The sequence below is a fragment of the Gadus chalcogrammus genome, chromosome 15, assembly GCF_026213295.1.
Source record: "Gadus chalcogrammus isolate NIFS_2021 chromosome 15, NIFS_Gcha_1.0, whole genome shotgun sequence".
NCBI lineage: Eukaryota > Metazoa > Chordata > Actinopteri > Gadiformes > Gadidae > Gadus > Gadus chalcogrammus.
Window position 1 is genome coordinate 17,635,837 of NC_079426.1, and position 27,553 is coordinate 17,663,389.

At 45.9% G+C, this 27,553-nt stretch overlaps 1 protein-coding gene across 1 annotated transcript in view; it reads left to right on the forward strand.

The window, feature by feature from the left end:
- The first annotated feature begins 437 nt into the window (after nucleotides 1-437).
- The window catches only part of LOC130405042 (ryanodine receptor 2-like), a 35,848-nt gene continuing 8,732 nt past the window's right edge, over nucleotides 438-27,553 (forward strand). Inside the window, exons 1-40 of the mRNA XM_056609996.1 lie at nucleotides 438-824; nucleotides 927-1,004; nucleotides 1,095-1,170; nucleotides 1,428-1,551; nucleotides 1,988-2,103; nucleotides 2,441-2,517; nucleotides 3,671-3,792; nucleotides 4,029-4,078; nucleotides 4,398-4,458; nucleotides 5,240-5,496; nucleotides 8,591-8,672; nucleotides 9,019-9,149; nucleotides 9,252-9,539; nucleotides 9,863-10,109; nucleotides 10,545-10,632; nucleotides 10,731-10,820; nucleotides 11,051-11,215; nucleotides 11,416-11,478; nucleotides 12,246-12,377; nucleotides 13,198-13,310; nucleotides 16,874-16,970; nucleotides 17,793-17,965; nucleotides 18,433-18,484; nucleotides 18,811-18,864; nucleotides 19,139-19,238; nucleotides 19,590-19,669; nucleotides 20,123-20,199; nucleotides 20,280-20,353; nucleotides 20,668-20,748; nucleotides 21,124-21,212; nucleotides 21,488-21,616; nucleotides 21,802-21,906; nucleotides 22,104-22,185; nucleotides 22,283-23,616; nucleotides 23,880-23,938; nucleotides 24,455-24,599; nucleotides 24,839-24,925; nucleotides 25,531-25,755; nucleotides 26,166-26,296; nucleotides 26,737-26,779. Coding sequence (XP_056465971.1) covers nucleotides 729-824; nucleotides 927-1,004; nucleotides 1,095-1,170; nucleotides 1,428-1,551; nucleotides 1,988-2,103; nucleotides 2,441-2,517; nucleotides 3,671-3,792; nucleotides 4,029-4,078; nucleotides 4,398-4,458; nucleotides 5,240-5,496; nucleotides 8,591-8,672; nucleotides 9,019-9,149; nucleotides 9,252-9,539; nucleotides 9,863-10,109; nucleotides 10,545-10,632; nucleotides 10,731-10,820; nucleotides 11,051-11,215; nucleotides 11,416-11,478; nucleotides 12,246-12,377; nucleotides 13,198-13,310; nucleotides 16,874-16,970; nucleotides 17,793-17,965; nucleotides 18,433-18,484; nucleotides 18,811-18,864; nucleotides 19,139-19,238; nucleotides 19,590-19,669; nucleotides 20,123-20,199; nucleotides 20,280-20,353; nucleotides 20,668-20,748; nucleotides 21,124-21,212; nucleotides 21,488-21,616; nucleotides 21,802-21,906; nucleotides 22,104-22,185; nucleotides 22,283-23,616; nucleotides 23,880-23,938; nucleotides 24,455-24,599; nucleotides 24,839-24,925; nucleotides 25,531-25,755; nucleotides 26,166-26,296; nucleotides 26,737-26,779 — 5,673 coding nt within the window. The 5' untranslated portion in view covers nucleotides 438-728. The remainder of the gene's footprint in view (nucleotides 825-926; nucleotides 1,005-1,094; nucleotides 1,171-1,427; nucleotides 1,552-1,987; nucleotides 2,104-2,440; nucleotides 2,518-3,670; nucleotides 3,793-4,028; nucleotides 4,079-4,397; nucleotides 4,459-5,239; nucleotides 5,497-8,590; nucleotides 8,673-9,018; nucleotides 9,150-9,251; nucleotides 9,540-9,862; nucleotides 10,110-10,544; nucleotides 10,633-10,730; nucleotides 10,821-11,050; nucleotides 11,216-11,415; nucleotides 11,479-12,245; nucleotides 12,378-13,197; nucleotides 13,311-16,873; nucleotides 16,971-17,792; nucleotides 17,966-18,432; nucleotides 18,485-18,810; nucleotides 18,865-19,138; nucleotides 19,239-19,589; nucleotides 19,670-20,122; nucleotides 20,200-20,279; nucleotides 20,354-20,667; nucleotides 20,749-21,123; nucleotides 21,213-21,487; nucleotides 21,617-21,801; nucleotides 21,907-22,103; nucleotides 22,186-22,282; nucleotides 23,617-23,879; nucleotides 23,939-24,454; nucleotides 24,600-24,838; nucleotides 24,926-25,530; nucleotides 25,756-26,165; nucleotides 26,297-26,736; nucleotides 26,780-27,553) is intronic.

A 27,553-nucleotide genomic window follows, 5' to 3' on the forward strand; every position in this document is an offset into this window, starting at 1 on the left:
ATGAGATGTACTGTGTTTGTTTATGTTTCACAAGGACTTTCCAATAACCCTGCCTTATATTGAAAAAACATCCAGAAGGATGTTGCCAGAGGCAGAGTAGCATTATTTCTAAGAAGAGCCTTTCTAAGAAATAATGCAACTCTGTTGCATTATTTCAAGAAGAACCCAAATATTAGAGCTGTCAGTTAAACGCGTTATTAACGGCGTTAACGCAAATCAATTTTAACGGCGTTCAATTTTTATCGCAAGATTAACGCAATTATTATATTTAAAAAAAAAATATATATATATATATATATATATTTTTTTTTTAAATATAATAATTGCGTTAATCTTGCGATAAAAAATTGAACGCCGTTAAAATTGATTTGCGTTAACGCCGTTAATAACGCGTTTAACTGACAGCTCTAATATTTGGGTTCTTCTTGAAATAATGCAACAGAGTTGCATTATTTCTTAGAAAGGCTCTTCTTAGAAATAATGCTACTCTGCCTCTGGCAACATCCTTCTGGATGTTTTTTCAATATAAGGCAGGGTTATTGGAAAGTCCTTGTGAAACATAAAAAACAAACACAGTACATCTCATATTATTGAAAGGCCTCACTTCACATATTGGATTTCATTGTTGTGAAGCCTGATGCCTCCAACGTGAAGCCAGTCTGCCGTGCTTTTGATCCTGCCAGGACAAAGAGGCGTACCGCTGGGCTATCAAGGAGACGTTAAAGACAATGCTGTCCATCGGATGGACGGTGGAGAGGAGTACCGAGGGCGACTCCTTTGGTCTCCCCACCACTTGCACACGCAGGCCCCCGCAGGCAGGACCGGTACGTGGCCTTGCGTGGTTCTTTGTTTCTTTACATAAATGTAAAAATATATTTAAGAACTAAACCAAATGGAATAACGATACGTCTTGATGTGGTATGTAGTTGTCTTTTGAGGGAGCCTCCACCTTCACTCCCAAACCCTTGGACATGAGTAGTGTGACCTTGTCATGGAACCAGTGTGTAAGTCCCTTCAATTCAATTAACTTGGCGTACATTTCAGCGGTGACTTTGTCATATATCTGATGAAAAAAGGGTTCTATTTGATTTCAGTCTATGGCCGAACAGTTGGCGGAGAACTACCATAACTCTTGGGCCAAGAGCAAGAAGCGGGAGCTGGAGGCCAAAGGTGATCCGGTTGGACTACGTTCCATCCTGTTCTTCTGCTCTTTTCTCTTCTCTCCTCCCTTCTCTTATCCCTCCTTCTCTTATTCAACGTTCTTCTCTCCTATTCTCTTCCATCCTACCATCTCGTTCTCTGTACCCTGAGCGAAACAAACACCCCCCTGGAGGGTAATGGTTCAATCCCTGAAGAGCACAGAACACGGCCGCACGGGGGGTGAGTGTGTTTCATCCGTCTCTCTCCCTCTCTGTGTCTCCCTCAAGGTGGAGCGAGTCATTCCCTGCTGGTGCCCTACGACGCCCTGAGCGCCAAGGAGAGGAGCAAGCTGCGGGACAGAGCCCAGGACGTCCTGAAGTTCCTCCAGCTCAACGGCTACACAGTGTGGAGGTGAGCGACGGGCACACAGGCCTGGACTGTGAAAGTGCGGTGTCATGTTAAGGTAAGTGGGCATGTAATGAGGCATTCAAGGTTGACTGGCTTCTCGAAAAAGGCGCCCGCTATCAGGCACCCCCAGTCAAAGCAGGAGTCTGAACACAATCTGTCTTTGTGATTACCGTCAGCGTGGCCTCATAATCGGGAGCCTGTAGGCGCCGTCAGCGAAACGCGGCGCCGTCGCTCAATCTTAACTAACAACAAAACAACTTGCACGTCTGTTCCGTCACAACAACCATTTTCCATGATTTGTTTTTTAGAGTGCAGCGTTTCCCCTAGATAGCAGTGGTGCTGTGAGTTGGTAACCTATTAACATATCTGGCAATCCATGCATACAGGGGAAACGCTGGAATGTATATTGCCAGTGTTGATGTTTTCCCTTCCGCCACAGGGACCGGAAGTCGGTGGAGACGGACTGCCCGGCCATAGCCACCCGCTACGGCTACACCCTCCTACAGAGGCTGCTGTCCTACACAGAGGAGGCCCAGGAGGACATCCTGGAGCTGGGTAAACTTTATTTTGTTTGGTTTACAAAAATCCATGAATCAATTTATACGTCTGGTGTGCTCCGCAGGTTTTGTGGACATTGAGCTTTGGGTTTGCGCTAGTACATACAAGTTGTCTGGTTGATTTTGAATGTGCCTCCATACCCCTTGATTTATTATTCTTTGAAAATGTTGCGCTGCATATTATGCCAACAAATTGCGTCTGTGTGTGTGTGTGTGTGTGTGTGTGTGTGTGTGTGTGTGTGTGTGTGTGTGTGTGTGTGTGTGTGTGTGTGTGTGTGTGTGTGTGTGTGTGTGTGTGTGTGTGTGTGTGTGTGTGCGTGTGGTTCCACATGTAGAGGTGATGCAGGCCAGAGGGCAGACAACCAAGGGCGAGAAGCCTCAGCACCAGCAGAGGATGCACTTTCTAACCAAGGTCTGCCTCAGAACAGAAGCACGCCAACAGCCGAGTCCAGGCCCGCCTCCGTTTGATATGGAATCCCCCCATAGAGCCGGCCGCCTCTCAAATCCTATTATCTCTCATGTCCAATGCCCAAACCCCCATCGCCCCCCATCCTCCCAACACTCCTACTCTCTCCCCTCCCTTCGACCCAATACACCCCTCCCCGTTTAGTTTACATGTGAGCGCCGGGGATGATGGAAGGTCGCCACGGGTTACCCGACACGTGAAAGCAACTGCGGTGGTGTCATTTATGGAACCGTTTTGGAAGCGCATGTGGGCGTCGGGATTGATTAAAGCATCTCCCAAGCAGACGTGTGTCCCGGAGAAGGCGTGCCATGAAACAGAGTTTATTTGTTTCTGATGCATGCCACTCCCCCTCCCCCTCCTCCCCTTTTTCACTCAGAGCCGGTCTAGTCTGCTTCTCACCAGACACAGCACATACTTGCACTGAACAACCACAAACGGTTGGTTGACTGTAGAAATCCGTGCCAAAATCGCGTATACACATTCTGAAAACACACTCGCACACGCACTTGTGCACACACACACACACACACACACACACACACACACACACACACACACACACACACACACACACACACACACACACACACACACAAATAAGCACACATGGACAAATGTGTGCTGACTGAGGCGACGATGGTAACCAAAGCAGAAAGTCATTAGTATATTGACGCGCTCAGACGAGACACTGTCTAAGGGCTGCTCTTCTTGGAACTGGGAATTAGGATGCTTATTATTGTATGAATGGTATCGGTCTGCAACAGCACATCCATCGTTATTACCTTCACGCAACGTGATCTTTGGCTGTTGGCAAACGAGACCTGACTTTGTTCCCTTGATTAACCTTCTTACATTATACGTAAATATATAAACATATTCATCATTGTTCTTAGAGAGAAATACCATACTTATTTGGCCTTTGTTTATGCAGGTTGGCTGTAGTTGGCTTCAGTTGAATTTGTCTATTTTTTATATTATTGAATGTAATAACGTGATAACAAAATAAGAGATTTAGAATCTGTTTTATGCAGGATTTACCAAAGCTACTGTTTGACACCTAAGGGATGCGGCTGCTAAAGTAAGTCCATTCTCTTGTCAGGTGGTGCTTCCTCTGCTGGAACAATACCTCAAGAGCCACCAGGCCTACTACCTTTCCAACTCCAGCACGTACCAAGGCACCAGGGGCCACGCTTCTAACAAGGAGAAAGAGATGGTCGTCAGGTAGCGAATGGGACCAGATCCTTCAGAAATTTATTATATATACAATCCCTTCATAAACAGATGATTTTGTTTAGTTTTTTAAGAATGTTGACAGGATTCGTCGGTTGGACTGGATAATTAGCTGCCAAGTAAATACTGTCAATGCAAAATGCCTCATTATTTTTCTTCCCATTTGCTCAGCATGTTTTCTACCATTAATGTATTCATTTTCTTTCCACCCGCTGTGTTGTCACTAGTTTGTTCTGTAAACTGGCGGGTCTAGTGAGACGTCGAACATCTCTCTTTGGTAAGCACGTCGAGAGGAATGCGGAAACACTGTGTCTAAACTGTGTCAGGCTCTACGTTTAACGTACATGCGGGATTGATCTGAGAAATACCTATTTATACAGTGGCCTTTCATATTGCATTACAAAAGAAGCATTTGGAACTCTGTGTGCCTTTGTCTGTGTGGAGGGTTGGCCGGGCTTGTGCCTTATGTTTCTTTGTGAGTCTGCACATCTATGATGTTATGCATCCTATTTGTCAGAATGTGCACTTATGTCGATGTTTATTGCCCCCGTCTCTTCTCTGCTCTTTGTTCCACGGTTCTACCCCCCCTTCCCCAGGTGGTAAAGACGCATCCATCAACAGCTGCCTCCATGTCTTGGCTCAGGCTCTGGATGCCAGGTAGGTAGATGGCACCACCCCCTCCCCTCCCCCACCCCAATCCTCCGGTGACATTAGACCGGGTAATTGATCCACTGATGCATTGATATCATCCCTTCAGTGCCCACAACTCCCAGTCTCTTAACGCGTGCGGTCGGTCCTTTTGTTTTGTTTTTCAAAAGCAGATCAATGGCTATCGTACATTTGGCTTGGGGGGAAAAACACAGCTGTTTGGTCTGGCTGGTGGCACTATATTGTGACACTTTATTTTGTTAAGTTGTTTTGCTTAGGGTTAACAGCCATGGACAAGAATGTTTTGCAACACACACGATCATATGATCCACCTATGCATATTGTTTTATGATGAAAATATCATGCGTGCTTCGTATTATCATATATATGTCATGAATTACATCCGTAACATTTATGTAACTTATTAGTCAAACAAATATGCCCACATAGATAGTGATCACTTATTGTATCACAGGGGATTTGTAGTCTGTTACGCCTTTACTGTTTCGCCAGAGACTGCCAACGACATAGTCCCTGATTGTCCCTTTTACGTCGTTAACTACAACAGTCCCTGATTGGCCCTTGTACGTCGTCAACTACGACGTAGTCCCCAATTGGCCCGTTTACGTCGTCAACTATGACACTGTCTCTGATTGGCCCTGATTACATTGTCATTTCTGGAAATGGGCATGGGCAGCAGGAGGGCCGGACTGTTCCGTGCAACAAAACAGCCTGGAGGTCCAGATCCAGATGTTCTCCATGGCTGAGGAAGCCTTCCCTCTCTCCTCAGGACCCTGATGCAGGGCTCCTCAGAGGTCATCCGGGCCTCCCTGCGCTCCTTCTTCGATGCGGCAGCCATCGACCTGGAGACGACGGTGGAGCACCTCTCCGTGACCCTGGCGGCCGTCCCCCAGGGCAGGGGTCCAGGTCCGCAGCATCACCGGGGCCTGGCCAGCGTGTGCGGCTACACGGCCTCCACCCTGCTGCCCCTCCTCACCGCCCTGTCCCAGCACCTCAGGAGCCAGGGCTCTGGAGATGACCTATTAGGTGAACAACACAACTATACCGTAACTGTAAAGGTGGTCTGTTGGTTATCCAACTGTGGTGGTAGTAATTTAATAATCGTACCTGTCGCACCAGTTAACACTGTCTATAGGCTGTAGAAATTGCGATAAAAGAAGGGAAGAGACAATTTCTCACCTCGACAAGCAATGGCGGATCGTTCATTTTGTCATATAAAAACCGTTCAATTCAAGCATCGCACCGACTGGCATATCAACACATAAGTCACGTGATCTTAAAGAGAGAGTGTCCCTATAACACAGAACGAAAACATGTCAAAAACATAGTATGGTGATACATCTACTGTATAGAGTCCACCACAAGACTACACTTTGTTGCTCAAATGTAATATTACCCTCCTCCTTGAGGCTCCCAAAATGTCTTTACACTTTGTTGCTCAAACTTAATATTACTCTTCTACTTGAGCCTCCCCAAATGTCTTACGATATTGATACCCCCTCCTTCCCCCCTGGAGACTGTTTTAGTTGTTTTATTTTTCTTATGTTTTGTGTGTATGCTATGTGTGACTATAGGCTACTGCTGCCTGTCTTGGCAAGGACACTGGAAGAGATGTTTAATCTCAATGATGATTATTATTTTAAACTAACTAATAGTAGTTGTCTTGCATTTTAAAATGTCAGTGCACTTTTCAGCCCTGAATAACAGTAAAAGCTATTTAATAATTGATTTGCATGCATAGTAAACTACACTTTCCATTGAAGAATTACCCCTGTTACCATAAATTGACTAATTTATGATGCAATTAAATGCTCACACAATAGCTGCTTTCAGACACACGTGTAAATCCTGATATTCTCCTGATGGGCCGTATGTGTGAACAACACATCCCACATCCATGACATTTGTACCATGAAAATCTCCTGAATAATAGTACCCATGAGGTAGTATTTTCTCCGTAGGAAATGTAAATTACCTTATATGTGAATGAGGAGTAGAAAGTCTGTATTTCTCACACCACTTCAGTGGGTGTGTTGATGACGCTTCTGAATGTCATTGAGTTGTCCCCTAAATGATAATCAGCCTGTTCGCCTTTTGTTCGCTGAATGGTTAAAAAATATTTAAATGTTGGCACTGTTTATCATTTGTGGTGAACTAATGTTATACGTAGTAAAATTATAGGCAAAATGTTATTATATTATGCACTCAGAAATTTGGTACATTATCGACTGGGGTTTCCACATTATTGCTATGGGTTTAATTACAACTAGAGGTTGAGCTTGCGCAACGCGCGTGTGAAATCTCTAGTATTAATAATAATGCAGATAATAATAATAATGTATTATTTGTTTGGCACCCTTTCAAGACCATCATGGTCAAATTAAGCCTAGTTCAGATAAAATATTTGTGATGAGAATGCATGCAACAGAATCAGATGTAAACTGTGCTGTTCCCATGGCTGCAGGGAGAAGTGCGGTGAAGCATTCAGCGCCGTCGCACCGGCAGAGACCGGGTGCTTCAGCTTTCGTTGTTCCAGGATTTGGAAGCGGGCGATGCGCTGGCCTAATCAAAAACAAAACACATTCTTCATGGACTGTGTTACCCCTAGGGACAGACTAATCAATGATTACACTTTGTTCATTGGCAACTGATGAGAAACAAAATACCACAGCTGGGATATTTGTACTTAATGATTACATATTTGTTATGATTACCCATTTTTCAAATAATCACTGAAGTGTACTTTTGGTATGTCGCTATCAATTCATTGTGCTAACTGTGTTCCCTTTATCGCCCTGTTGTAACACTATCAATACGTTCTGAATCCACACAGCATCTTAACAAGGTCAGGCTCCTGAGACCACATGAGACCGCTTCAGACCACCAGTCAGTCACCAGTTCACACTCCCTAGATTGATTCGACTCGTCGCAAATCTTTGAGCCGAACCGGGCTTCACAGTGCAGATAACATCTGAATATAACTGTAGGTAAAAATGAACAAAAACCTTTTGGTTGTCAGTTCTGCCTTCAAGCAAAACCAAAGCCTTTGAATTGGGCGGTCTATGACATATACACACCTCTGGGAGAATGAGAAGGAGACAACATATACATTGAGTCATTGCACATAAGCCGTTATCCAAAAAACAACTTTGCAATGTATTTGTAATTGTCTTTAAACTGTTCAAACTCCATGAAAGAGATAGCTTTTAACATCCTTACAACCTGATGTAGTTGCGTGAGGCACACCTGAAGTGTGTTCAAATCACGCAGAGAACCTGCATGAGAGATGACTTCTAAAAGACTGCTGGGCTCCCTCTCCATACGAGAGAGAGAGAGAGAGAGAGAGAGAGAGAGAGAGAGAGAGAGAGAGAGAGAGAGAGAGAGAGAGAGAGAGAGAGAGAGAGAGAGAGAGAGAGAGAGAGAGAGAGAGAGAGAGAGAGAGAGAGAGAGAGTCCTTGCTTGTTACCTTTGCCCATATGCTAAGCAGCAGGGAGGAACAGCTGGCTCCACACCTCCTAAATCACACAGGGAACCCCCCCCCCCCTTACACACAAACAGCCTGGTCCTCTCCCTTCTCCTTGCTCCTCTTCCTCTGCTTTGAAATCAGATCTCATTAACCACAGAGCAGCCTTGGCATATCCTCCTCCTCATTGATCTTTCGACCTTCCCATAAATCCGTCATTAGGTTAATAATAAACTGCAATCATTATCGTCGTCCTCGTCATCGTTCCCTACGGTCTTCCTCGCTTCGTTGTGCCCTGTCCAGGCTCCCAGCCTCCCCTGCCACCGGATGAACCCGGAGGGACATTACTGTTTATAAGTCAAGTAGTATTCACAGCTTGGATCATGGTTCATTATGAATAATTAAAGCAGTCAAGTTAAAATGTTGGATGGATGTGATATCATCCGTCAGGATTCGATTGGAAAAGTGACAGAAAACACTGGCCAGCTCTGTGCTAGTGCACTTCCTATTTCGATTGCATCTCGAGCTCTTCGTTCTTCTGGCATACTTCCAGGCCATATGTCGTACGCACTATGCCTGTGTAAGTGCGCGAATAGCGAAGGTGCAAACTGACTCTGTGAACCGTGGCACTGTTGTGCCTGACCTTGTGTTCCCCAGTGGGGAGCGTCCAGGCGTACTGTTACCGGATCCTCAACTGCCTGTACAGCCTGGGCACCAGCTGCAAAGTGTATGTGGAGGGGTAAGCCTTTAGCGCTCTCCTGCCACTCTACTGCCTGCTAGAGTGTGTGGTGCTGGCGTGATTGGTTGTTTGGTCTGGCATGTGTAGAACGAGTTGCTAAACTAGAATATCTATTCCAAGCGCACTCTTTTTGAGTAGATTCAGTATGATTGCGTCTTTTTAAGTAACTATCGAGTTCCTATGAAACACATCAGTGTATGATTAATCCAAAGGTTTTAATAATTGAGAAGAGGTCATAACGAAGATGCTAGTTCTTCAGTAGGTGAGCTAATGATTAGGAGAGCTGGTTGTCACCATGAGAAGTGTCTCCCCTGCCCCCGCCCTCATCCGCGTGTCTCCGTCGCAGACAGAGGTCAGCCGCAGGCGCCTGTCTGGCCGCCCTGATCGGGGTGATCCCAGTCAGCGTCCTGGAGCCGGCCCTCGCCCAGGACCAGCCCAGCTCCATCTTCCACACGCTGAGCGACACCGAGAGACAAGGTAGCCATAAAGCACCCCCTCCCCAAACGCTCCCCCTCACCGCCAAGTGACACGCCCAGTCACTCAGTCTGCCGCTGCTCCCTGCTTATCTGTGTCCCCCAGACCTGGGGGTGCCCGGCAGCGCGGAGGAGCTGTGTCCCCTGCTGCCCTCCCTGGAGCAGGCCCTGGGGGAGGTGGAGACCTTGGCAGCCGCCGGCGCCGGGGCTCGCCAGGCCCACTACGGCCACGTCACCGAGGTCACCCTGCCCCTGGTGTGCAGCTACATGGCCCGCCGGTGGCAGCCGGTGGGACAGCTGGTTCACCTCGACACCGCTCTACTGGGCCACATCCTCCGTATCCTCCACAACCACCTGGGGAAGTGCCAGGGGGACTGGATGCAGCAGCTCGCAGGTGGAGCATTTAAGTCGTTTTGTTAGAAATGTCTGCGCCGTCCGTCAGCTTTCAGTGAATGAGGTGCGCCGGGAGAATATATGTTGATGGCGGCTGCCTCCGTTTGAGCCAATTTAGGTTCTGAACGCTCCCAGCTCATTACTGCAATGTAAGACTTGTCAATGGCAGAGAAACATAGGGAGGGAGAGAGGGGACGTTTTTTGCGTTGTTTAGTTTAGTAAAAATCATCCTCTCTTCTTCTTCTCTCTTAAACACAGCTCAGTGCAGCTGATATCAACCGATGTTATTCACTACTCTCACACATCATCGGTGTGTCTCCCTAGTCTTCGCCCAGCCAATCATCTGTGAGGCCTGCCCCGCCCTCCTGAAGAGCCACTTCCTGCCGCTGATGGAGAAGCTGAGGAAACGGGCGGAGGGCATCCTGCAGGAGGAGGAGCGCATGAAGATGGACGTGGCGTCCCACAGCGACCGCTCCGAGGCCGAGCTGCGCATCCAGGAGAAGTTCATGGTGCTGGTGCGGGACCTGTACGCCTTCTACCTGCTGCTGATCCCCTTCGTGGATGCCAAGCGGTGAGGACACCGGAACAGTGTGCTACAGTACACAGCACATGGCCCAGAGGCCCAGGCAATGCATACATACAAGACTCACCCTGTGAGTCGATATCAAAAGGGGAGCCCTCGTGATCATACACTATTGATTAGGAGGGGTGATTGATGTCATACCAGCTAAAAGGTTTGAAATATGAATAAAGACAAATATTTGTTTAAATATTTCAGCGCTTAAGAATTCATGTAAGCAATCTGCCCCCCGGTGAAAACAGCTGAACATTAATAAATAATCGTAATAATAACTGAGAAATTATCAACTCTAATTACATTTTGGAAGGGACTAGGTTTTCGCCAGACATTGACAAATAATATGCAGTGAAGATTTTTCCCATGGTTCCTATTAAGCTTTCATGCAATTAATCTCTATAGCATTGTTGGCATGTTTGGTTGTTTCAGAGCCAGCTGGTTAAAGGAGTGCGACCCAGAGGCCCAGCAGTTGTTTGGCATGGTGGCCGACATCTTTACCTTTTGGGCCAAGTCTCATGTGAGTGTGTGGGCGAGGACAGATAATGAGGGTTGTTTTGGTTAAAAAGTGTATCCTCTCAACAGCGTACCAACTCACACACCCTTTATGTACAACAGAATTTCAAGTGGGAGGAACAGAACTACGTGGTCCAGAATGAAATCAACAACTCAGCCTTCCTGGTCAACAGCAATGACAAGATGTCCAAGGTTAGCAGTGAAAGCACAATCCGCATGTCAAGTTTGATCACTGCCCTGAATGTTCCTGAAATACCGCCATGGCTGAACTCCCGTCACAACCTATGGCAGGCAATAATAAGTCCCAGTGCTGCGTTTCCAATGACATTAGCCCTTTTCACCCGTTGTCAAGGCGAGAATTGCCCCTTCAGTCGTTTAACAAGTAGGCTGATCATTCGCTTCATGGGTTTTTCAATTTTCAGCCCATGGACCATGAGAACAGGAAGTCAAAAAGGAAGGGGGATCGCTATTCCCCACACACCTCTCTCATTGTTGCTGCCGTGAAAAGGCTGCTCCCTGTAGGCCTGCGTTTCTGCTCTCCAGACGACCAGAGCCTTATCGCACTGGCCAAGAGCCACCTCCATCAGGTAGAAAATAATTGGTGGTCATGTCCCCTTTTCCTTAAGCCGTCCCACAGCATTGTGCAATGAATTTGAAATCCCAGACTGCCGAGAGAACAAATTTAAAACGAAAGAAAATACATAAACGGTCGGATGACTGGATCGTTTCCTTGTTGTTTTCATATGTATTTCTTTCATGACTTTTTTCGTTTCTTTTTCCTCCACAGAGGGATGCAGACGTTGAGATTCAAGAGCATATCTGTAATGGTCTATTACAGCTTCAGAGCCGGGTAAAGACAATCCTTGATTGACAGAAACTAAAGCTTCCATTTTCTGCTTCTAATCGAATGCCTTGACAGGTGGATTTAGTTTGCATAAAAAATGACCCTTGATAATATAGCAACAAGATTTAGGGAAAACAACCTTACCCATCCCCCATAGCAAACTTGTTAACATTGGCATATCTACAGCACAGGCTGGCTTCTTTTGGATTGTTTAACATAACTAAACTTCGATTTTTAATGTGCTTCATTTTATTTTCCTTGGTGATACTGATGAAAAGGTTTTAAACATAATACACAGAAACCGTCACTATCATTTGCATATGAATTCATTATTGTTGAGTCTTGGACTATTGAGAGCACTACATTTGTCCAAGGCAACTTTAGTGTGCACACTATTTAATTAAACTTCAAGATGTTCACTATTCTTCCAATCATGTGTTCCAGTAGTCAGTCGTACTTGACTGTAATGAGAATAATCCACTGGCCTGTTTCCCATTAACATTTTGTTTTCCAAACATCAGCCTCGGATGGCTCAGGAGGGTTGACTGACTAGTCCAATCCCCGGCTTCTCCTAGTTAAATTATCTCTGAGCAAGACACCTAACCCAACCTAGTCCTGACGAGCTGGCTGTTGCCTTGCATGGCTGACACCGCCGTTGTGTGTGAATGTGTGTATGAATGGGTCAATATTAGGCAATAATGATAAAGGACTGGTGAGAAAAGCTCTATATAAATACAGTGCAGTACGCATTTACTCCTATATTCTCTCAGCAGGACTCAACAGTGAGCCAGTGGCAGAAGGACCTCTACAGCGAGCCAATTGGGCCGCATAAGGACAGCACAGACATCCAGAGCAATGCAACGAGGATCCTGCACATCGCCCGCGTGCTCTATTACCTGGATCAGGTAGGCTTCACAGAGAGGGGAACATAAAAGGACTCTCTGGAATGACGGAGGTGTTAATGGATGGACCAAAAGGAGAACCAGATACAGTATCTGTGTTGCCCTTGACCTGTGGGTCGGGTTCCCCACTTATATTCACCTGATTGAGCTCATCTGCGTATCAGTCTTCGCCTTGGGAGGTTGCCGCATTATGAGCTATATTGATATTTGATGGTGATCAATAAATTCATTTTTTTTTAGGTATTCTCATAAAGGTACTTTATAAATAACAGACAGGGCCAAATTATTTAGCAATTCAAATGTAAGTTTCAAACACTATACTTAGTTATGGCTATTTGCACTAGAATGGTTATATATATCGGTTTCACAATTTTGATCTCATTGCTGCTGTAGAGCCGCAAGAACATTGCAGTCGCTGGTTAGTTCGTTTCTATTCACTAGGTAGGGCCTACGGTATATAAACAATGTAAATGTAGCACGTAGCGGGCATGAAAAGAGAGAGGCCATGGGCCTGTGGCCTCCTTGCCAGTCCTTTTTGTTGTGCTTTTTGGTGGGGGTTTTACCGGCCCTTTGTCATGCCCAGGCCCCCGTCCCCCCTCTTGGCGTCCCTGCGTGTAGCTTGTTGATGGGGTTCAAACAATGTGTGGGGAGGCAGATGCACAAAAATCCACAACTTAGGGGTCACGGGCCAAAAAAGGAAGCATGCAGGATCCGTCCCCACCTGGGCTGAAGAGCAGCTGGTTGGTACCCCCTTCTGGTGAGGAGGGATTAAAGCGTTTGTGTGCGTTCGCTCACCGTTTCTTGCCGCTTGGCTCTTCTCCAGGTGGCACACCCTCAGAGCGGCAAGAGAGCCGCCTGGCACACGGTTCTATCCAAGCAGAGGAAGAGAGCGGTGGTGGCCTGCCTCAGGATGGCCCCCCTGTACAACCTGCCCAGGTCAGATCTCAGGACACCAGACCCCACCGTATTCACTGTAGCGGCCATCTTGGTTCTAAACAGTAGCAGTGTCCCCACCCAGCTTCTGTTTAGAACCAATAAGGCCATTCAATTGAATAAGGCATGTAGATGGCTTTGTTTTGCTCTGCATGCTCGCCTAAGTGTTTTAAGTGCCTTGTTACAGATATGTTCACAATTTACTAACCAATCGGGCCAAAAGGGACCAAGTCCCATTGTGCATATTCAAATTATTTCAGTCTAGAATAAGTTCTCAGCCTTGAAAATGTAGTTCTAAATGTTTATCTATTGTTCATCGAAAGGGGTGATTATCATAGGGTTTATTTGTGTTCGAGCAGTATTAACTGAAAGTCTTTCATCAGTAATTATACTATTAGTATAATTTGGAAATTATTTTTAATTGCTGGATTCAATTCCGCTTTAGATACTTCTGTAAGGACCAATAGGTCAAGCATTGTTAATGTCTTGCATATAAAACATAGATGCCATCCATATCTGCATAAAACACATACGTGTGCGTATTTGGTTGATACAAAATGTTTGAAATAAACATATATATAGGTGTGGCACTCTTGTGTGATGTTTCAATGTTTCCTTGAATAATTCTTTTCAACCCTCTTGAGCCTTTGGTCATTTATGTGAAGAAGATCACAAAGAACCAATTTTAAATGAGTGTGCTGTGCACCCCAAACACATTTATATGACATGATACATGTCCCTGACCCGAGGGCAATAAAAGGGTGAGAACTGTAGGTAGAAGGTAAATATGTTAGATGAAGGAAAAACACTTTTTCTGTACCTTTGCTCTGCCTTCCTCCTACCTGTGTGTGTGTGTGTGTGTGTGTGTGTGTGTGTGTGTGTGTGTGTGTGTGTGTGTGTGTGTGTGTGTGTGTGTGTGTGTGTGACTGTGTGTGTGTGTGTGTGTGTGTGTGTGTGTGTGTGTGTGTGTGTGTGTGTGTGTGTGTGTGTGTGTGTGTGACGTGTGTGTGTTTGTGACTGTCTATGTGTGTCTGTTGGGCAAGCCATGTGGAAAGTGTAGTAAGCTAAGCTACCCATTACCCCACCTTCAATAAAGCTTCCCTACTCTGATACCGGCCCCCAGAGAAATGTAGCAAGCTCGGCTATGGCCACATGGAAAAGGGGATATTTTACATAGAAGAAAACAACTGTATTCCAAGTAATTGCTATCTCAGTGATCAATAACGCTTTCAATCAAATAGATAGTCTGGGGATTTTTTTTTTCCAATGCAACAATAAGATGAGTTCTCTGCTATCAGTGCTCCGAAAACAATTTGGCATCAAACACAAATAAAACAAACACACAATAATAACAAGACAGCAGGTGTCGAGAGTGTGTGCATGTTGATCTGTGTGTGTGTGTGTGTGTGTGTGTGTGTGTGTGTGTGTGTCTGTGTCTGTGTGTGTGTGTGTGTGTGTGTGTGTGTGTGTGTGTGTGTGTGTGTGTGTGTGTGTGTGTGTGTGTGTGTGTGTGTGTGTGTGAGTGTGTGTGTGTGTGTGTTCACGATGTCACCATCAAAAAGAAGTGCTCGTGTCTGCTACTGCACAGGTCTGTGTAAGGCAGTGGAGTAGAGCACCTGTGGAGCGCCCAGCGTTTAGTGCGTGGTGCCATAGTTTGGTGCGTTTAGTGCCGTGGTGTTTCTGGGCACCGTCTGGCCTTACCATTGTTGTGGACATGCAGTTCACACGCTCTCAGTGCGGAGTGCCAGAGTTTCAGAGGTGTGCACCACACACAGGCTCACGCAGTTCAAAGCTATAAATGAGCTTTGAATCATCCATAGAGGTTTGGTTTCAGGCCGCAGAAGAAAAGTATGGCCGCAATTCTTCCTCAGAAACACTGGCCTGTATAGCTTGTGTGTAGCTCACACTTTTGATCATTAAAAGGGCTACGCTACTGAAAGCCATTTGATTCGAAAAACAGCTGCTACACTACTGAGAAATGTAGTTAAAATAATAGCAACACTGCTGGCCATCATAGTGAGGTTGTGTGTGTGTGTGTGTGTGTGTGTGTGTGTGTGTGTGTGTGTGTGTGTGTGTGTGTGTGTGTGTGTGTGTGTGTGTGTGTGTGTGTGTGTGTGTGTGTCTTCCTTTAGATTTGCAGCATGTTTCATAGATTAAACACAACCCTTTCTAGCATTTCCAAATGTCCCAATCTTAGTCCCATTAATCCCCCCTACACCAAACAACCTCCACCAATAGACCACCACACATGCACGCACACACACACGCACACACACACGCACGCACACACACACACACACACACACACACACACACACACACACACACACACACACACACACACACACACACACACACACTCCCAGTCAATTAGGTTTGTGATTTATTTTATTTTCAAAATCAGAAATCACCTCCCAGCTACTCTGTGGACTACATGTCCAGACTTACACACACTCACACACATAGTGCGATGCGTTCAGGCCCAAGAAGGAGAGATAGACACAGTTTACATGTATCAAGTGCAACAAAGTCATTTACAAAACGCATACACTCAAATCTGTCCCTCAATGGCATGAATATGTGTTTAATCTGGCTAATTTACGTATATATTTCCATATAGTACTACTGTGTCCAATGTGTTCAGTTCAAAGCAATAAACATCAAAAGTGATGAAAACCTTGTTTAATTCATAATTGTAAACTTACTCCACCCATGTCTTGATTATAATTGTTCATTTAAAAATCACATTCAATCACAAACTAATAGCAGTTGTATTGATACATGTGATCTCCCAGCAGAAAATGGCAAATATAAACCATAAATGCTGTCAATGCTGCTTATAATTTATGTAAAGTCACCATCTGTTAAGTATTTTTACATTAAATCTCATGGCTGTATTGTGTTGAAAACCCAATAATGTTTTGGTCCACCAGACCCGAGGGCAGTGGAGTAACAGAAACAAGAACACCACACAAACAAGCTGTACTCACAAAAAGCTAATGAGGAAATTGATCATAGTCAGCATTGCTACATGAAATGTAAGGCATAAGCATTTTATGGGGCTCATATAACTAAAGGGTGTTTATTCTAGCAGACTCTGTAATGGAGTCGAGGGGTATACCTTAACTAATAAACAAACGATAGACTCTAAGGTTTAATCTGAGCCTCCTTACACGGTCCTACCCCCTGTATCCTAAATTAAACTTGGCCTATGGATGGCTTTGTTTTGCGCGGCTAGTCTAAGTGTTCTAAGTGCTTTGTTAGAGACATATCAGTGTTCAAAATTCACTAACAAATGAGGCCAACCGGGCCGAGTCCTATTGTGCATATTCAAATCGCTTCAGTGTGAATACATACATTAACCCCGTTGAGAATTGCTTTCTAAATATGTCTTTACGCTGTATTTACAGACAGATGTTGCCATGTTTAACCCACATTGTATGTATTCAGATTTCAGAGTACCATCCCCAGTCGGTCGTACCCCAGGCATTTAGCTCACTGGGTGCACTGGGCATAATCTAGTGGTCTCTGATTATATATATCCCCTGATTGTACCCCCCTCCCAGGCACAGAGCCGTCAACCTCTTCCTCCAGGGTTACCACAAGTCCTGGATATCAGCTGAGGATCACAGCTTTGAGGAAAACCTTGTGGAGGGTTTAGCAGTAAGTCAGACCCAGCGCTCGGTTGAATTATGGGGAAAAAAAACTTTCAACATTGATTTTTCTGTGTGTTTCTGTGTGTGTGTATGTGTGTGAATATATTTATACATAAAATATATATGTATATATGTATATATGTATAGACGGATGAATTGCACTTGTTTTACTTCAAGTTCTTTGCATCTTGCAAATGGTGTTCTTGTTAGCTTGGTGGGAGGGTGTTGCGGCCTATTCCTTATTTACTGTAACAGCTAATGTATGAGTGGGATGTAATGTCTCAGTCGTGATGAACGGCACGGCCTTGCCATCTATCTGCTTGTCGTCGAGCCCTTGCAGAGAAAAAAGCCAAACTTTACAATAAATTACGTTCCTTCATGAAGATGGGTGGGCTGTGCATGTGTGTGCATGTATGTGGGTTTGCTAGCCGGTTTGGATATTGGCATGTCTGCGCCTGAATCTCTGCGCTGAGGTCTCGAAGCATAAGGGTTTTCAAGGCTCACTTCCTGAAGGAGAGTGAGGGCATGGATCAAGCAGGCTTGATAAGTCTTATCGTTTCTAGGAAATGAGAGTCAAGAGGGAAAAATAATTAAAAAACTTTTAATCAATGGTAGAAGTTAGCACGCATAGCGCCAACGGTGATGTGGGAGACTTTAGTGCAAGTGTGCAAATTTGAGCGTGCGTGTGTGCGCTTGCGTGCACCCAACCACACACACTACAGTCGGCCCGTGGCTAAAGGTTAGCACCGGGGAGCGTGGCACGCAGCCATAGCGAAAACCTTAATAAAGAGCACACATGAAAAGGCTTAACGGTGTCTTCTGACTGCAGAGGAGGGGAGTGATGAAGCACTGCGGAGCCAGCAGTGAGGAGGAGGAGGAGGAGGCGGAGGAGGAGGAGGAGGAGAAGAGGAAGCAGAAGGGGGTGGAGGAATGTGCCCAGCCAATCGATCCCCTCCGACAACTCATTACGCTCTTCAGCCAGAGCGCCCTGACAGAAGGAAGGTGTGTGTCACTATGTGTGTAGGGTTAGCAAGTGTGGAACCGAAAATGATAGTGCGTGCGTGTATTGTATTCGTCATTAGCGATGCAATAAGAGGCCCTTTTTATTACCACTTAAAGCACACCAGAGGAACGTCGATATGCGATTGCGATGGGAGCCTGATGCCTCATTCCCGTCCCATGTGATCAGTTGGCTTCTCAGGGTGTGTGTGTGTGTGTGTGTGTGTGTGTGTGTGTGTGTGTGTGTGTGTGTGTGTGTGTGTGTGTGTGTGTGTGTGTGTGTGTGTGTGTGTGTGTGTATGCAACTGTGTGTGTGTGTTTGTGAGACAAGCCCCCTGGTCCCCTGTGGAATCACCTTGAAAAGACCTTAATTGATATTGTTCTGGGCGTTCCCAGTAATGACACAACAATGCCACGCTCCACTGAGCTTACAAAACTCATTGTTTTCGCCTCTTATTTCTGTCTGACAGCAAACCTGGGAACGACACGCTGTATATGTCCTATGCCACAATTATGGCTAAGGTAAGATTCCCATTGGAGACTGCTTGGATAATCACTATGGATTTGTGCTACTGATTTGTATGCAAATAAAGTGTTGTCGCATTCCGCATGATTTCTGTCCCTGTTCTTCTGAAATACTGCAATGGTGAATATGGTTACTGGATAATAGCAGTGAGTCAAATTATATAGCTTGTCATTGCAGTGGAAAATGCATTTTGTCATGCTGGTACTCCTCTATGCCAGTGAAAAATCCCCATGGCCTTTTCTCCAGCAAGGCTTTCGTATTTGTTTATTTATTTGTTTGTTTGTATGATATTTAATATTTTCTTGGTAACCTCTCCCTCAAGAGTTGTCAAAGAAAGGAGGAAGAGGATGAAAACGAGGAGATGAAAACCTTTGAAGTGAGTCCTTCTCTGGGCAGCACTGCAACAAGTGTTTCAAGACTCAGTGTGCATGTTTACATTTTATACACACAACAAATACATCCCAGCAAAGGGGGAGGGGATTGTGACGGGTGGATGTTTGTGTGTGTGTGTGTGTGTGTGTGTGTGTGTGTGTGTGTGTGTGTGTGTGTGTGTGTGTGTGTGTGTGTGTGTGTGTGTGTGTGTGTGTGTGTGTGTGTGTGTGCGTGCGTGCGTGCGTGCGTGCGTGTGTGTGTGTGTCTGTGCTGCACAGGAGAAGGAGATGGAGAAGCAGAAGCTGTTGTATCAACAGGCCCGGCTCCACGACCGCGGCGCTGCAGAGATGGTGCTGCAGACCATCAGTGCCAGTAAAGGTGAGCCCTTCAAGGGACTCTCGGAACTAGATGAGTGTTCCTGCTCAGTCCAGCCCAGAAAGGGGATGTGATTATTTGTAACAGAAAATTTAATGTATATATATCAGGTCTGGTAAAACCAGGATGAATGTGGAACTAAATGTATTTTAGCACCGCACAATACCCATGTTTAAGTGCTTAATAGAGTGTTGATGGGTGTGCTGGGATGCATTAATGCACTCCAGCTGTACGTCGAGCTCTAGTCACGCGGGGTGCTATTTGTTCCACAAAACCGGACGTCTTTTTGCGAGGCTGTAATTATTATGGCCTGAGTCACGGCTATAAATGTGTTTCCTCATTTCATATCCACAGGAGAGATGGACTCCATGGTTTCATCCACTTTAAAGCTGGGTATTTCCATCCTGAATGGAGGAAATACGACTGTGCAGCAAGTATGGCTACCAGTAGCACAGTTGGAAAATTAATCAAACCCTATTGTCTTGTGTCTTGCCAATAAACAAATGAACTATTGCACACTACAAATGAACTATTCCACATATAGCACAATCTGTTTTTGTCCCCTATAATACTGGATAAAATAAAATTTGCCAAGAATAAATTATCTGTTACAATAGCCAACGGCTATATATAGGTCATAAATAAGTATTTTACTCTTGCATTCACATTTTATACAACATCAATATGATGTAAAATATATAAAGATAGAAAAAACAACAACATCAGCTCTTGCCTTTGTGGGCAAGGGCTGGTGTTGTTACAGAATATAATAAGTATAATTAGTTCAATGTCAAGTTCAGTACATATTAAAGTAAATATGTACTGAACCATAGTAAAGGTTTTCCAAGTTTGTGTCTTTGTTTTAAGTTTGTTGTTTCATGTGACAGAAAATGCTGGAGTATCTTCGAGAAAGGCGAGACGTGGGCTTCTTCAAGAGCATGGCGGGCCTCATGCAATCCTGCAGGTGAGACCCTTGCATACCCTTGCATGGTAGCGATGGAGCCATTGCGCGCGTGTGTTTTCTCATGCTCTTCTCTCGCCTAGTGTGCTGGACCTGAATGCATTCGAGAGGCAGAACAAAGCGGAAGGATTAGGGATGACTGTGGACGATAGCTCAGGTATGCCATTCATATGGTAATGTGGAGGAGGAACACCAGGGACAGAGACACCCCTTTCTGATTCTGCTGCTCCATCCACAGCAATTGTCTGCTTTCGATCAATGTGCTCATCACTGTCTCTTTGTGTCGTTCTACCCTCCTCCCCTCCCCCTCCTTATCAAGACCCACCTATTCTGTCCTCACTCCTTTCGACGTCACACGCACACACTCGTCCTGCACTCACCCATGCGCCAGCCCCTCACACATGCGTGTGTGTGCACACACATCTGTACGCGAGAACACACAGACTCACACTATCTCTCGCTCTCTCCCAGGGGAGAAGGTGATGCCAGACGAAGAATTGACCTGTGATCTGTTTCGTTTCCTGCAGCTGCTTTGTGAAGGACACAACTCAGGTTTTTTATTTTTGTTTGTGAATATATATATCCCTCTGCATCCATATATAAATAATCTATTCATTATAACAATACCATATTGTTAATATTTATGTGACACATATAACTGTTCATATTTAATGTGCTCTGCAAATATTGACATTGGCAGTGTATTAAAATGGATATTAACACATTCAACAGGTAATTCATTACTGTATCTTAGTATTACAATGATGAAATAATGCACACACATATCACAATATATAGGTATATAGTTTTTTGCATTATATTAGTATTTCAAGTCCTTTATGGTTTAGTAGGAGATGCAATCTTCAAAAAGTTGCAAAAAGTTATTTTCACATTTATTTTCTACATCTCTTCTTCTGATTGATTAAGAATTCCAGAATTACCTGAGAACACAAACCGGCAACAACACCACAGTTAACATCATCATATCCACTGTTGACTACCTGCTAAGGCTACAGGTAAAAGGAACCCCATTTGATATACAAAATCCACCTCAGTGGATTCACCTCACAATGATCGATCATTCTGATGTGAAGACTACATTACTGCATGTGCTATGTATATCAATCAGGTGCAACCGTGTGCAAATCGGTGTGTTTTTGTATTGCATTGTATTTTTACTATAGAGACCTGTATATGGCAGTGTCACAGCTTGACAGAGTTCTCATCGAGCAGGTGACGCCTGCACACACATGCACACATGTTTTCTTTTCACCCTCTGTTCCCACCGCAGGAGTCAATCAGTGATTTCTACTGGTTTTACTCGGGGAAGGCAGTGATTGATAACCACGGGCGGCAGAGTTTCTCTAAGGCCATCAGTGCGGCCAAGCAGGTCTTCAATACTCTCACCGAGTACATACAGGTCAGTCGATGGCCGCTCCTCCCTCGCATTAGGCCTCCGTCCCCCGGCCTTGGAACTGTGCCCATGTACCCCTGCCCCGTGTTCCTCACACAGCTCTGCCTTATCATTATTATTATTTCTGCAAAGCTGAAGCTATTGCCCATGCAGAGGTAATGTGGCTAATTAATGCGTTGAACCGCTTCCAGGGTCCGTGCACGGGGAACCAGCAGAGTCTGGCCCACAGCCGCCTCTGGGACGCTGTGGTGGGATTCCTCCACGTCTTCGCTCACATGCAGATGAAGCTCTCGCAGGTAGCCGCTGTTTATTCTGCCCTTTTTTCCTCTCATTCTGGGAACCAGTCTTCAGTTTACACATTTATGTATTTCCTAACAGGCTTAAGGGATTTATTTGAAGTGCTTATTGTGGCGCTTTCTGCAATGGTTATGCATTTATGCGTGCGTGACAGAAGCAGCGTCTGCATTTTATAGCAGGAACTTTGTGTTTGCAGGATTCCAGGCAAATAAATCTGCTGAAGGAGTTGATGGATCTGCAGAAGGACATGGTTGTAATGCTGCTCTCGCTGTTAGAGGGTAGGCTTGTAATGCAATTCTCACCGGGGTTTTATAGGCTTTTACTGGATTGATACCTTCATTTTTGTGCTCTTCCTCTGCTCCCTCCATAACCAAGGTAACGTGGTGAACGGCACCATCGGGAAGCAGATGGTGGACATGCTGGTGGAGTCCTCCAGCAACGTGGAGATGATCCTCAAGTTCTTCGACATGTTCCTCAAGCTAAAAGACCTGACGTCGTCCGAAGCCTTCCGGGAGTACGACCCCGAGGCCCAGGGCTGCGTGTCCAGGAAGGACTTCCAGAAGGCCATGGAGAGGTGCAAGCGCTTCTCCCCGCCCGAGGCCCACTTCCTGCTGTCCTGCACCGACGCAGAGAGCCCCCTGCTGGACTACGAGGGCTTTGTGGACCGCTTCCACGAGCCAGCCACAGACATCGGCTTCAGCCTGGCCGTGCTGCTCACCAACCTGTCGGAGCACATGCCCAACGACTCCCGGCTCGGCACGTTCCTGGAGCTGGCCAAGTGCATCCTGACCTACTTCCGGCCATACCTGGGGCGCATCGAGATCCTGGGCAGCGGGAAGCGCATAGAGCGGGTCTACTTTGAGATCAGCGGGTCGAGCCGCACGCAGTGGGACAAGCCCCAGGTGAAGGAGTCCAAAAGGCAGTTCATCTTCGACGTGGTGAACGAGGGAGGGGAGAAGGAGAAGATGGAGATGTTTGTCAATTTCTGCGAGGACACCATCTTCGAGATGCAGCTGGCGTCTCAGATATCCGACTCCGGCGCCGGGCAGAAAAGTTCTGGCAGCGATTTAGAGGATGAGGAGGAAAATGTTAATAGCAACAACGGGAAAGAGCCGGACGCAAAGCCTGGCTCGACACATGAAAACGCGTCTGGTGCGCTGTTGCCTTTACTCTCCCGCCGCAACGCGAGGAAGTACTTCAAGCGGATGACGGCGAGGGACCTCCTGGTGGCGCCCGTGTGGCTGGTCAGATGGGTCCTCCTGGGCACGGCGGCGCTGGGCTGGGCCGCGGTGCGCACCGTCCTCTACGCGCTGTACGTGGCCTTCATCAACGGGGGCATCGTCGAGGCCTTCCAGAGGACTGGGGTGCTGGACGCACTAGGCAGCATCCCGGAGCCCACGCTGGACCGGGTCGCGGAGGCGTCGGCCCCTCTCCGGGATCGGCGGCCCGTCTCCTTCCAGAGAGAAGGGTGGGAGCTGGGGGAAGGGGCTGGGGCGGGGGGGGGGGCAAAGCCCCCGGCAGCGTCCCCTCGAGAGGTGGACCGCCTCTCAGCCATATTTGGTATGCGCCTGACGAAGGAAGACGGGCAGTATCGATTCCACACGGACGACCCTACAGCGAGTCTGACCGACCTGTACCGCGCGCCCGCCGCTGGACAGAGCGCCCCAGGTCACTTTGTCCCCGGGGAGCATCAGGTGAAGGTCCTGCAGGTGTGACTTGTGTCTGTTAGCAGCTTGTCCGCTTTTTGAATGCAGTGTTTCAAGGGCATAACTCTCCGAGCAAGGTTATAAGTAGTATATACGCATGTTATTTTTCTTCTAAATTATTTTTATAAAGTAATACCTAATACTACACTTTCATGGTGTGGAAAGTGTGAAGCTTCCATCCCTGCAAAACGCTGCAGTAGTAGTTGATCGTTATGTATTTTCCATTAATTCGTTTTCTAAAAGCATTGTGTTTCTGCTGCCTTCAGGCTCCGGCGGGTATCGGGAGGGGGGAAGATGAGAAAGTGTCTGAGTCTCAGAAGAAAATGTGAGTGCCTTGCATACTCAGTTTAATGACCTTTCCTCAAAGCCTCTGATCTCCTCAGCACCGACTCAGATACTGCTGTCTACAACACATCTATCCTTCTCCCCTGTGGAGTCACTACTGTCCAATTTATATCGTAGACAAATGTTTGTTTTCTGCTTTAGAAATTGTATTCAAAGTAAAACCGACTGGTGCAGCTGGTTCACATGAGTGAATCGTCAATTTAGAATAAAAACGATTGGGTACTAACACTTAAACAATAACTAAAACTACAACTTTAAATTTGTTGTAGCCACACCATTGTTTGTCAGCCTCACTTGTGCATTGCTTTGCATAAAGAATCTGCTCGGTCTTGTATATGAGAGAAAATTGCTTGTGTAGCCGTCCACATTGAGCCAGATAAGCTCACCTTAAGTCGCTGTTGGCAGGATCTCTGAATGTTATTGTGTTTGTCTCAACACCACTTCTGATTTGCTATTTTCACAATAACGTATCGTGTTATGTTTGAACTTTGAACAGAGGAGACGTGACTGAGAAGACGGAGGTCAAGGAGGAGACCAGGGGGAAGTGGAAAACCAAGCGGTGCTCCAGCCAGTGTGAGGAACCAGACGCCCAGCAGTCTGCCCTGTGGGGGTTGATGGGCAGCTATCAGATGAAGCTGCTGGTAACACACACACACACACACACACACACACACACACACACACACACACACACACACACACACACACACACACACACACACACACACACACACACACAGGTAAAACTAAAAACAAAAACATTTGCACACAAATAAGCACTCAGACCCAAACATAGTAACAAACGTTTTAATCATGCAGATGAATGCAAAACCTACACCTGCTTTCTGAAAACTGATTACTGTCTGTTTCCTACTTGCAGAATTGCTTTGCGAGGAATTTCTACAACATGAGATTGCTGTCTCTCTTCGTGGCATTCGCTATCAACTTCATCCTCCTCTTCTACAAGGTTCTTGTGTTTGGGATTGCCAGGAGATTATTTATTATTTGCCTGCATCCAATTCCCTTCTTTGTTTATACCCTAGTATAAAATATATGTTTTGGAAATTTTAAGCCAGAAACAGGACACTATTTATATTCTAATGTGAAGCAAATGAGGGTCAGCGTCATATTCTTTTTGTTTATTCAAAATGGACAAAATGTAAAGCTCTTGATAGAAAATCCCACGTAAAGTGTTATCTGTGGCGTTACACACAAAGGCTTTAGTTGTTACCTTTTTAGCATCCTTTGAATAGCAACCTCTCAAGAGCTATTGTTATTTATCTATTCCTTTCCTTTTCCGCAACCTTAATTATTCTTTATTTGATTCTATCTTTCCTTGCTCTTTCCTCCATCTTTCAACCTGTCTGTCTTCCTTCCTTCCATCCTGCATTTCTTTCCCTCATCTTTCTGTCCCTCCATTTTTCCTCCATCTTTCAATTTGTCCGTCTTCCTTCCTTCCCTTCCAGGGTTAGTATCTGTATTTCTCCTTCTTTCCAATCCTTTCTCTTTCCGTCTTCCTGTCTTCCTATGCCTCCCTTCATTTCCGTTTCATCTCCCTCTCCCATTTCCCAGGTGTCTCCCTTCACCGTGGAGGAGGACCAGATCAGCGCTACGGCGGCGGCGGCCTCGTCCCAGCCCGAGGGGGCTCAGGACCCCGCCGAGGGGGGAGGTGGCGGCGACGGGGGCTTCTTCGTCCTGGAGGAGAGTAGCGGCTACATGAAGCCCTCGCTGCGCCTCCTGGCCGTGACGCACACCCTCTTCTCCTTCTGTTGCATCATCGGCTACTACTGCCTCAAGGTACCCGCCGCATCCCGGAAGGTCCCTCCTTTGGGAGTCCGCTGTCAGATCTCTGTGGAGCGGCGGCAGCGCTATGCTGCTACCGCGAAAATTGTAAACAAGTGTTCTGTATGTAATTAAGTACACAGTCTGATAAACAATTGAGTGGGTAAGTGAGGAATGTTTATATCAAAATGTCATTATTTTGTCATGTACAAGGTGATCGTTTGTTGTGTGTGTGTGTGTGTGTGTGTGTGTGTGTGTGTGTGTGTGTGTGTGTGTGTGTGTGTGTGTGTGTGTGTGTGTGTGTGTGTGTGTGTGTGTGTGTGTGCACGTGTGTGTGTGTGTACACGTGCGCAATAGGCTGTGAAAATGAGCAGAATTCAATAGTCTCAGAGAGCTGGGTTAATTACAGTGCGATCCATTGGCAGGTGCCACTGGTGATCTTTAAGCGGGAGAAGGAAATCGCTCGGCGGCTGGAGTTTGACGGCGTGTACGTGACCGACCAGCCCCCGGACGACGACATCAAAGGCCAGTGGGACCGAATGGCCATCAACACACGGTACATAAGTGTATTAATGGCAATGCTACACTGCACCTAGGTGGCTTTTAGTGGGCTCTTTCTGACAAGGATTCCCGGTGGTAGGGTTGGCAACAAACTAGTTTATTATAAACGTGGCATAAAATGATACATGACAACGGCGCTCCATGTTGCCATGCAGGGAGATGTGTGGGTTGATGGCTGGTTCAACCTGTGCACACTGATAACTCAATGTGCTACTATGGTGTACAGCCTAGCCCGGCACCAGAGTCAAATCAGACTCGGGCCAGGTGAGGCTGCTCAAACCAGTCTACATCCACACACACTCCAACAGTATGATCATGGGATCTATAGTAAACTGGATGATTAGGAAAAGTATTGGTTCTAACGACGTGTCTTACCCTGTGTTGTTTACTCCCTGATGGAGCATTCATTCCTTGTTTTTTCCTGCAATTCTCCAGGTCGTTTCCCAACAATTACTGGGATAAATTTGTCAAGAGGAAGGTAATGTCTGACAGGTCTTTACATTAATGCGTCAAAGCAGATTTAATGCTGTGAAGCTGGGACATGGTCACACCTAGTGTATTAAACGTACCCCGTCTGTGTGTACGGATGCATCCAATCAGGGGGCAGTTCAACTGAGTGACACCCTATTAAGAACGTAACCGGGATTTAATGAAGCGTTTAATGGTAGATGTAATCATCATTCCCCCAGCCTTCAACTAACGCTTTGGCTGTCCCCAGAGATGAAGCGTGAAGCCCAAATGTCTCCTACCCCTTCAACGGGAAAGATTATGTAAAGCAGGGAGTTAGTTCTCCGTGGCAAAATACACTCATTTATTCTACTTATTCACAGAGGGGGAGATGGGTAAAATGTAATCGTTAAAAAAAAAATTGACCTATAAAACTGCCACTTACCTTTTTTTGACAATGTGAGACCATTTCGATAGATATTCCAATTGAAACATAATTCCTCCATTACATCTAAGTTTAAGTGGACCGATCCCTCATTTCCATCAGTCTGCAGCAAGGGAGAATTAAACCTTGAAATAATATAAGCCCATTAGACTTCAATCCTGAGTGTGTTTGAACAGTATGTGTATAAAAATAGTGCACTGTCAACTATTACAAGTCTTTTATCCATCTCGCTACACCCCCTGTATTACTGATGACAGCTACATATTTAAACAACGCCTAGCCTCTCTCAAAGAAGGGATTTAATTCCCAGTAGTTATAGCGTTGTTACAAAGAGAGGCTGTACATGCTAGCAGTCAGTCA